Source organism: Chiloscyllium plagiosum, chromosome 1 (genome assembly GCF_004010195.1).
Source record: "Chiloscyllium plagiosum isolate BGI_BamShark_2017 chromosome 1, ASM401019v2, whole genome shotgun sequence".
NCBI classification, from domain to species: Eukaryota; Metazoa; Chordata; class Chondrichthyes; order Orectolobiformes; family Hemiscylliidae; genus Chiloscyllium; species Chiloscyllium plagiosum.
Genome location: NC_057710.1, coordinates 44,209,378 through 44,220,803, shown reverse-complemented (window position 1 = coordinate 44,220,803; position 11,426 = coordinate 44,209,378). Strand labels below are relative to the sequence as shown.

At 40.4% G+C, this 11,426-nt stretch overlaps 1 protein-coding gene across 7 annotated transcripts in view; it reads right to left on the bottom strand.

Annotated features, from left to right (window-relative positions):
* rai14 (retinoic acid induced 14) overlaps positions 1 to 11,426 on the bottom strand; it is a 271,305-nt gene that overhangs the window by 72,022 nt on the left and 187,857 nt on the right. For all 7 annotated transcript variants that reach the window (XM_043681189.1, XM_043681457.1, XM_043681357.1 and 4 more), the window contains one exon: positions 6,948 to 7,018. In XM_043681189.1, coding sequence (XP_043537124.1) covers positions 6,948 to 7,018 — 71 coding nt within the window. The remainder of the gene's footprint in view (positions 1 to 6,947; positions 7,019 to 11,426) is intronic.

The following is an 11,426-nucleotide window of genomic DNA, read 5'->3' as shown; positions in this document are numbered from 1 at the left end:
TTCCTATCGGAAAGATGTTGTGAAACTTGAAAGGGTTCAGAAAAGATTTACAAGGATGTTGCCAGGGTTGGAGGATTTGAGCTATAGGGAGAGGCTGAACAGGCTGGGACTGTTTTCCCTGGAGCGTGGGAGGCTGCGGGGTGACCTTATAGAGGTTTACAAAATTATGAGGGGTATGGATAAGGTAAATAGGCAAAGTATTTTCCCTGGGGTTGGGAAGTCCAGAACTAGAGGGCATATGTTTAGGGTGAGAGGAGAAAGATATAAAAGAGACCTAAGGGGCAACTTTTTCACGCAGAGGGTGGTACGTGTATGGAATGAACTGCCAGAGGAAGTGATGGAGACTGGTACAATTGCAACATTTAAAAGGCATTTGGATGGGTGTATAAATAGGAAGAGTTTGGACAGATATGGGCCGGGTGATGGCAGGTAGGACTAGATTGGGTTGGGATATCTGGTCGGCATGGACAGGTTGGACCGAAGGATCTGTTTCCATGCTATCAATCTCTATGACTCTAAACAAAAGGCCTAATAACAATTCATCCAACTTTACAATAAAAGATTGTTATTTTTCACTAATGCAAAAGAATGTCTATTTCACAGATTGAATTATCTCAGATTTTTCAACAATATGGAATAGACAATAGGTGCAGGAGTAGGCTATTCGGCCCTTCGAGCCAGCACCACCATTCATTATGATCATGGCTGATCATCCACAATCAGTATCCTGTCCCTGCCTTATATATCCTATAAGAAACTGGCAGCTGCTATAATATTCATGTGAGGTTTGCAAAGGTCTAAAATAGAAACCTCAAACAAATTAGCTGTAAAGCAGATCTATAGACATTCAAATGGTGCATGTTTCGCTTTTAACCAAAAGATGGAACCAAAAAGACTAAAATTCCCCTTGGAACCAAGGAAACAAAAAATATTTTGAACTGAAGAGGAAGGCTTTCTCTTCAATGGAGATTTTGTGGAGCTTATTTACACATACAACAAGAAATGTTGTGGTTATTTAATGTGAACATTCCATGTGAATGAATACTCAAATGCCTTTTTTTAAAGGGTGTATATTAGAACCAGACTAGCTTAGTCACACATTTGTATGTCTAAGATCCAAATAAGCTTAGGAAGAACCATGTATCATGTAAAATGCAGTATTTAAATATTTTGTGTCTCACAGATCATTTAAATAGAAGCCCCATATGCATTTTTAAAAATCAATAAATCAATTCAAGCTGTGATCATTTTAGCAATATGGCATGCATTTCTAAAAGCTAAACTGCAAAATATGTCAATTCGTCTGCCATACACCCATCTCAAATAGGGGCAGAAATATTTTGAAATATGCACATGTTACGAATCTTAAGTACTGAATGTGTCAGTCTGATTTGAATTAAAATACAAGGCATGTTTACATGGAGTTAAATTTCCTTGACATATTACCCTGAAGACAAAAGTATTTAAAGGTTTTATCATGAGATTATTCTTCTGAATAACTTTCCAGTGACCATCTTTTCATTTTAACTACTCCAATAATTCCTAAACATTTGCAAGCTCAGTTTTGTGCCTGTTTATAACACAGTAGACAGGCAGTGCAATGGAAGAAATTGGCAAGCATTAACAGCTTTAAATGAGACTGTAAATGTCATTGACAGAAAGCAACCAGATTGGGTGGAATAGTGGAAACATCAAGGCGCACAAATATTATGGGGAATGTTTTTCAGTTGCCTTGGACAACAAATCAAAGGAGAAACTTAGCTCAATTTTTTTTGAAAATTAAATAAATTAGGGTTAGTCTATAAAAATAAATTGTACATGTGTGCAATCCATGAATTGACTAGCTAAATTGACATCTTGCACTGTTAAATGGATCATTGTGAACAAACATTTAACATATTGCTATATTCGACAAATATGTTCTTAAAGGAAAAATCATTTGAATGAACTAAGTTCTATCCGTATTCGTGTGTATAACCCTGTTGCATTCAATATATATCATGAGGCACAATGAATGAGCTATTTAAATTAATTTGGGGGAGAAATTCTACGTGAGGCATAAAGCATCTCAGGACATCAATAATTTGAAGGAGTTCCGTACAGGTACCAATGGGATTGCATACCTTTAGGAAAACTGACAAAGCTGGTGCTTCCAGGACAAATTTCTGACATTGTTTTATTGCCTATTTGAATATTGTGCATTCACACACTAGTTCAATGGCTGTTTGAGCATTTGTAGATTTTATTCTTCAGTGAGTCCTCACTTAAGGTTGTAAGATTAGATTAGATTAGATTAGATTACTTACAGTGTGGAAACAGGCTCTTCGGCCCAACAAGTCTTCACCACCCCGCCGAAGCGCAACCCACCCATACCCCTACATTTACCCCTTACCTAACACTACGGGCAATTTAGCATGGCCAATTCACCTGACCTGCACATCTTTGGACTGTGGGAGGAAACCGGAGCACCCGGAGGAAACCCACGCAGACACGGGGAGAACGTGCAAACTCCACAGTCAGTCGCCTGAGGCGGGAATTGAACCCGGGTCTCTGGCGCTGTGAGGCAGCAGTGCTAACCACTGTGCCACACAGATAAAAGTTGTGGTTGCATCTTTGAAAATTGCACCTTTTAACGAACCAACCTTAAATGATTTGGAGATGCCGGTGTTGGACTGGGGTGTACAAAGTTAAAAATCACACAACACCAGGTTATAGTCCAACAGGTTTAATTGGAAACATTACCTTTCGAAGCAACCACCTGATGAAGGAGCGGTGCTCCGAAAGCTAGTGCTTCCAATTAAACCTGTTGGACTATAGCCTGGCATTGTGTGATTTTTAACCTTAAATGAAGCATGGTTTACCATACAAATCAATGTTAAGGTTACTTTTAGGCTCCTGCAAACTCCTTTTGCTCAGGAATAAAAAAATGTGCATGTTGGCATACTGTACATGCACATTCCTAGCTGAAATAACTCGCAAGATAACAAAGCATTAAACATGTAAGAAACTCTGTCAGGATACACGGTACTTCAAGACTGGTGGCTTGGTGGCACAGTGTATAGCACTGCTGCCTCACAGCGCCAGGGACCTGGGTTCAATTCCCGCCTCGGGCAACTGTCTGTGTGGAGTTTGCATATTCTCCCCGTGTCTGTGTGGGTTTCCTTTGGGTGCTCTGGTTTCCTCCCACAGTCCAAAGATGTGCAGGTTAGGTGAATTGGTCATGCTAAATTGCCCGTAGTGTTAGATGAAGGGGTAAATGTAGGGCTGCTCTTTGGAGGGTCGGTGTGGACTTGTTGGGCCGAAGGGTCTGTTTCCACACTGTAATCTAAAAAAACCTATCTTAGCAGCAGCAAATTTGAAACTATACTTAGCTGAAGTCATGTACATTCCTAACTGCCCATAATCATAAAAATATAAAATAACCTTTAAAATAAGATGCAGTTAAAAAGATAAAACACAATATAAATGTATGAACATATACTACAAAAATGCTTAAATTACACCTGAAATATTAATAAATCTTGCTCCACCTAGTGGTAGAACTGGCCAGTGCAGGCAGATCTACTTGCACCTACCAACGTCTCCCACTTGGTGGAGCCAAGGGCTTTAGTGCGAGTTCAGAATGGCAGAAATGATAGTAACAAACAGCAGAAGCTTTAAAAGAAAGAACCAAGGGCAGAAATAGGAGCCAGGAAGGTCGGGCAATGAAGGAGGACTGAGGGCGTTCTTGTTTTCAAGGAGTTGACATAATTCCTAAGACTAAAGCGATTTGGGAAGAATGCAGGAATACGGTACTTAGTTGGATGAAGTGTGGTGCTGGAAAGTGGCTGTGCTTTTCCAGCACCACACTATTTGACTCTGGTCTCCACCGCCTATCGTCCTCACTTTCTCCTTACTGAGTTGGATGATCAGTCATGATCATATTAAATGGTAGAACAGGTTCAATGGACTGAATGGCCTACTCCTGCTCCTATTTTCTATGTTTTCATGAAGCAGAAACAGGAGGAAAGCCACAGTGACTGAACCTGGGAGCAGAAGCTCTGAAAACTGCAGGCAAGTCTGTAAACAATGTTAAACAAAAATATGGTCACTATTTTATATTAAGGCAAAACAACGAAAACAGAGTTATTGTCAGACAGAGACTTAAATGTATGCAGTTATAGAGTATAGAGTCATTTTCTTTCATATAATAAAACGTGTACTACCTTTGCCAGGGATAAATTAAGCTTTTGTTAAAAATATAAAGTAAATTATGTATAGAAATTCAATCAAAGTATGAAAACAGCATTCTTTGTTGTGGAGGTAGGCAAATTAATGGGGATTAGAGTTACAGTGGGAAAATAATGTAATTCGCCAAGAACCAATGCACTCAAACTGTTAAAAAGGGAAATATATGAAATCATATTTAAATGATGTAAATGATCATAACATTCCTGATAAATTTAAAAGGACCTCATACCAACACGAGTAGAATGCATGTCATATACAGAGGAACCTCAATTATCTGAATATCAATTATATGAATTTCAGATTATCTGAAGAAGACCTCAAGGTCCCAATAGAAACACTACATCAAAGTTGTGTTTCCAACGCTGATCGCGTCTTTTGTTTACAGTGATTAAAAGCGAACTTGGCTCACTGAAATGCTGCTGACAACAGTCCAGGACATCGATGGGAGCCCAGACACCGTCTCCAAATAACTGAACTCCCGCTCTCTCTCTTTCTATCCCCACACTTTCCCTGGAGTTCTACACAGGGGTGTACCCTAAATCCCCCTTTCCCAGATAATCTCTCCAAAATTGTCCTGTACAGGGCAAAGGCGGAACCTGTCAAAAACGTTGGAGTCAAAAGGTGTGTGTGTGTGTGTGCGTCAACTGGGAGCGGGGGCGTAGATGGGAGTTCGAAGGGGCCAGACTTGGGGTGGTGTTGGACATGTGCAGGAGAGGACAGGAGCTCATGCACAGTGTGCTGCTGCCTAGTCTCCTGAACGGGGGAGTGCACTTAACAGAAAACTACAAGCCCCAGAGGAAAGACATTGAATCAATTACCTAAATAGTCAGTTATCCAAACAAAATACTTCCGCCATCTCGGTTGGATAATCGAGGTTCCTCTGTACAAAAATACCCTGCAACAAACATTACATTGGACAGACGGGCAGGAAAGTGGCCACCAGGATACACGAGCACCAACTCGCCACCGAAAGACAAGACCAACTGTCGCTGGTATCCATACACATAGATGAAAAGGGAATGGGACAATACATCCATTCTGGGATAGGCTAAACAAAGACATGCATGGGAATTCCTAGAGGCCTGGCATTCAAACCGGAACGCCATTAACAAACATATCAATTTGGATCGCATTTACTATCCTCTCAGGAAAAGAACTGAAAGTGATATCGCCCACCACAATAGACCAAGACACACAAATAGCAAACGGGTCAGAACACCAGGTTTCACCGAAGGTTCACTGATGATGTTACCTAGCATGGTGATGAAACGTCCGAGAACAAACCTTGCAGCTCAGTGAGCAAACTTACAACCTGATCCACAAATCTTCCGCAAACTCTCATATACAGCTTATCATAAACATATTTTAAACTTTGTTTCCATGCTGGGGGTTGCGTTTGTGTTGAATAGTGAACATTTGAAGTTGAATAAAACAGGAAGTTGAAGCACAAAGAAGCATTTCCACTAAGAAGACCACAACTGGTGTTTGTTATAGAATGGGAAATCGGATATATTATGTTCAAGTGCAACATAAGCAATGTGTTCATGAAGGCTAGGTCAACGGTTGAGGAAAGTGGGGGAAATGATGCATTACACATGTCAGTACAGAATGGGCAGCAGTGAGAACCAACAGCAGATGTGAATCTGGGCACTCTACACAGTAGAGGGAAAATAGAAGGGATTGAACAGAGGGAGGACAATGGTAGTGATGCTAGCAACGGAAATAAGGAGATGGAGAACACAGAACTGAGAAAAAGTAGGCCATTCAGCCCTTTGAGCCTACTCTGTCCTTCAATAAGATTATGGTTGATTTATGTGTGGTCTCAGAACCACTGTCCTGTTTGCTTCCCACAACCTTTGAGGCCCTTGTCTATCAGAATCCTATCAAACTCAGCCTTGGATAAATTCAATGATCTGCCCTTCAATGTTTTCAGGGACAAAGGGGAAGAAAATGTGGGTGGTAGGATGGAGCAGAAAAGACAAAAATAGCAAAACAGAAATGAGTGGGAACTGGAGAAGTTGTACGTACACTGAGCAGTTGAGCAGAGATACATCAGAAAGCATCAGGGAAAGGGATAAATGGTCATTAACTCAGTAACAGTTGCAATGATCACAAAACAATTGAATTTGACATCTGGATTGAAAGTGGAAAATGGAGGTCCAAGACTAGTATTTTAAACTTAAATAAGGGCAACTACATGGCTATGAAAGTTGAGCAAGTAGATACTAGTCTGGGGGTAGATCATAGAGACACTTTGGCAGACATACTCTGAATAAATATATACCTACTGACATTAAAATCCCTCAAAGGAAGGACCCACAACCCATGGTTAACTAGAGAAGTTAGAGAAAACATCAAACTGTGCAAAGAGGGGGAGTTAATAATAGAAAATGAGGAAATGGCAGATGAAATAAACATTTTTTGAAGTATTCAAGAATGTAAAGCTAATTCTCAGTCAGAGGAGGTTAGGTGGGTTGGCTGTGCAACCAGAAAACTGCTTATTAACTTGGAAGTCACAAGTTAGGAGGAGTCTGAAATTGGACATGGAAACAAGCTGATTGACTTGAGAAATGAACAGATAGTAATTCAAGATGTGCACATTTTAATTGAGATAGCTAATATACTTAAAGATTAGTCTTAATAAGATCAAATTCTTCAATGATCAGGCAGTTAGATTTAATGAAACATATACAACAAGCTGCAGTGTGGATACTCACCGTGTCCTTGACATTAATAGAGCACTTGTGTTCACACAGCAGTTGAACAGTGGAGATAGAACCACTTGCAGCTAGAAATTAAAGCATTGAGAGTAATTATAATGCCCTTCTATAAAAGCTGTACTTGTTTTAATATCATTTTAAAAAATCATTTTTATTTCATACTACACATAGGAGACCAGAGATAATACTTTCTTGAATAAGATTATACATTTTTCAGTCAAACCTTTTTTCAACAATTGCCTGGAAACCTTGCATTTGTTGAAAGAACATGATCTGTAACTTCAGTTCTGAACCTCTCACAACAGCCTAACCACCATGATTACAAGAAAGTTATCACTGAAACTCTACCACTCAGTGGCATGGAATTGTTCTGTAAATACTGTCAGCTCAAAGTCCTTGCTGCTGATAATTTTAGAATAAAATAGATGAACAATACATCGGAATACACCAATAATAACCAACAAATACACAAGAACGGTCACTGCTGCACTCCTTATCTCTGTGGGTTTAGCACATTCTATCCTCCTACAATTCTTCTTTGCAGTCTGCATCTATGGGACTGCCCTGAATTGTATGGAAAAACGTGTGTCTGCAAAATGCACAATCCTGAATTAGCAATTTACACACCTCGCACCTTTGCTGAGATCACCCATAATGAAACTTTACCCCAACAAATCACTGCACCCATCCCCCAAAAAACCAACAAACTGCAAATTGATCATATAAAACATTTCTGGTACCAACTCTCAGTGGAGTGCATGTAAATCAGCAGCACCATGATCGAGGCATTTTTGACAAAAGTTTGAGTGAATTTTCAGAGTGTTCTAATGTATAGGTACAAAAAGAACAGCATAACTTAGGGATCAGTTTTCAATCTAATTTGCAAAAGCACTAAAACAGAATGAGGGCACATCAAGAGGCCTCACACATCTTTGTTCTGGGGTCAGCCTAATTAAATGGAGGTAAAAACAATGACTGCAGATGCTGGAAACCAGATTCTGGATCAGTGGTGCTGGAAGAGCACAGCAATTCAGGCAGCATCCGACGAGCAGCAAAATCGATGTTTCGGGCAAAAGCCCTTCATCAGGAATAAAGGTAGAGAGCCTGAAGCGTGGAGAGATAAGAAGTCCACATTGATGCCCTGGGTTTGAAGTGTTCCGGGGCGGAAGATGAGGCGTTTTTCTTCCAGGCGTCTGGTGGTGAGGGAGCGGCGGTGAAGGAGGCCCAGGACCTCCATGTCCTCGGCAGAGTGGGAGGGGGAGTTGAAATGTTGGGCCACGGGGCGGTTTGGTTGATTGGTGCGGGTGTCTCGGAGATGTTCCCTAAAGCGCTCTGCTAGGAGGTGCCCAGTCTCCCCAATGTAGAGGAGACCGCATCGGGAGCAACGGATTCAATAAATGATATTAGTGGATGTCCCATCCGAGAAAAGATTTTAAACACGGTCTAGATCACGGATGTGCCATCTGAAATCACAGGCCTTCAAGGGAAAGCATGTTAAAGGGATTTTTCTGTTTTCAAAATCTGCACATTGGAAATTATGAGTCTTATCCACAATGGAGGCCACAATAGGTCATGTTTGTTACAATGGGATGTTTCAATGCCTGAGGCACTGTGCCTCTGCTCAAATCACAGAACAGAGATTTTTAGAATGCACCTAGCCCCAGACTACACAAATATGTCATTCTAAGGTGCAATCAGTGATGTCTGGTGAGGCAGAAATCAAAGTTGGAGCCATCTGAATTTATAACTATATCATTTGGAAAGTCTTTTGTCTCAGCTAAAAGGCAATGGAAATATCCAGCCTTACATCCTAGAAAATCAGTCCTGACATTTGGAAAGGCTACACATCAGTCTGGAACAGAGACACTTACAAGTCACAGTTGTATAAAACTCGCTACGAAGCCATCTGAAGAGGCAGAAGAACAAGAAGCAGGCTCTGAGGAAAACACCCTCAGGAGGTATTTCTGATCAAAGGGAAGAGGCATGTAGAAAACTAAATACTGTTGTGTTGAAGGAAAGTCGGACAAAGTGCTGAACCCACAAAACTCGTAAAAAATAAGGAATCTTCTCACCCTTTCAAAATCTGTGCTAAGGAACCTACATTTACAAGGATACACTAACTATCCAATGATTGAAGCTATCACAGCTGCTAGATCAAAAACTCATTTCTTGCTTTAGCAACGAGGAACTCAAGCAAAAGGCCCAGTGGTATGCCACAGGGACAGCCATTCTTTTGTCTCAGCTGGACTTGTTTTAACCTTGTTAATTGTAATTTCTTCTTAAATGTCTCTCTCTTTCCCCGTGGAACATTAATAACAAAAATAAACTAAAACTTTAGCCTGCTTAATTAACAGTTTGAGTGCTGGTCTATTTTAACCTGAATCTTTATGAATTTAAAGAGCGACTAAACAGATTATATAAACCTAATTGCGCTGTGGACACCCCTTGTGATATTGGGAATGAACTTGAGGCAGGTCACAGAATTTCCAGGATACTTTATAAACAAATAAATCCATTTGTAATGTTATTAGAAAAAAAAACTATGCTCTATCACAGGGTTAGCTCCTGTCAGTCTTGTCATGAGTTACAATTATGTTGCATACTTGCAACTATTATTCTTTAGACCAGTACCATACTCATGGTTTTTCCCCATATGAACTGAAACAACGTGTAATCAGACTGAAAGAAGGACACTAGTGGGTTTTTGCTATAATCTGATAGCTTTCATGGACATTTTACTTTAAGCTCATATCCACAAATGGAAACATTTATTGAATTTGATTTAATTAATTGTCCTGGTAGAAACTGCACATATGTTGTTGTAGGCTCATAACCACCAGACCGTGGGATTGAATAATTTTTGTTGTTTCACGAGATGCAGATGAATCAGCTCCATCACTCGTGTGGAAGTACCTCGACAGCTGCCTGCAACTCTTCATAACTGGGGGAAGGCATAATGTGAAATCAGATTGCCACATGGTAACACCAATGAAACAATTGCATCAGGGATATTTCCACTTTTCCAGATTGGTGAGAAAAGGCCAGAAGAACAGTTATAAAGAAACTGCTGCATTTACTCCTCAATTCCTGTCTATTTACCCTTTCTAATGCAGGTGCAACCAAAACGTGTTGTTTGTCAAACACCTTTAACATGATAAAAAGATCCAAGGTTCTTCATAAAACAAGACATGACACTGAATAACGGGCAGACATTACAGCCATTGATTGACAAACTTGGTTGTAGAGGAAGGTATTAGGGAGTGTCCTAAAGGAGGAAAGCAGGGTGAAGAATTCGAGAGTTTAGGATGTAGGCAGCTAAGGAAATGTTGAATACTAAGTAGCATAGATTTAGTGTGAGCGAGGAAAAGTTTAAAGGAGATGTATGAGGTAAGTGTTTTATTTTTAAACACAGGTTGTAGGTGCCTAAAATGTGTTGGCAGGGAGGTAGTAGAAGCAGGTAAGAAAGCAACATTTAAGAGACATTTAGACAGACACATAAACAGAGAGGGAACAGAGGATTATGGAAGAACTATGTACATGCAGATTGGATTAGGTTAGAATGGCATCATGGTCCGTGCAGACATGGTGGGCTGAAGGGCCTGTTCCTGGGTTATACTGTTCGGAGGCACTGTCAGCAATGGTGCAGCAATTAAATTCAGGGATGCTTAAGAGACAGAGATATGGAGAAGTGAAGCCATGGAATGGTCTGAAAACAGGGATGCGCATTTTAAAATTTACCCAGGGGTAAAGGTGAATGAGTCCAAGGCATTAGTATCTAATTCTGTAAACTGGATGTTGAATACCTATGACTAAAGGTGAAATGTTTTGAATAAGTTAACTGTATAAATTACATCCAAAAAGGAATCAGCTGGTAGCATACATTTGATTGAAATAGACCTATGACCGAAAAGCATCGAACTTCACCTCTTGGTGAACAGGGATTGGAAGAGTTAGGCCATAGGGAGTAGTGTTTGAATGACCTGTGAGAAAGTTTAGGGTTAAGGTGAGTAGAATGTGAGCTAACATGCATACTACAAAAGTGGTAGCAGGAACCATCTCCAACCAGAGAATTTAACTATCACCCCTCGTTATTCAATGGCATAACAATCAGCAACTCTTCCTCATCAACAACGTGTGGTTAGGAGGCTTTGAGAAAGGGAAATCCTGTTTAACCAATTTAGCTGAGCTCTTTAAAGAAGTAATGTGCTGTGGATAAAGGGACTTTAGTGAACAAGTTGCACTTAGATTTCCAGAAGGTATTTCATAAGGTAATTGTGGGAAATAAGTACAGTGGAATCTCGATTATCCGAACGAGATGGGAGGGCATTATTTTGTTCGGATAATTGATTATTTGGAAAATCGATTAAATGCCTTTCTTCAGGAGCTCGGTGTTTTTAAAGTCTGCTCCCCGTTCAGGAGACTGTAGCAGTGCACAGCGCGCAACACCCCGCCACCAACCCCGCCCCCCCCAAACCA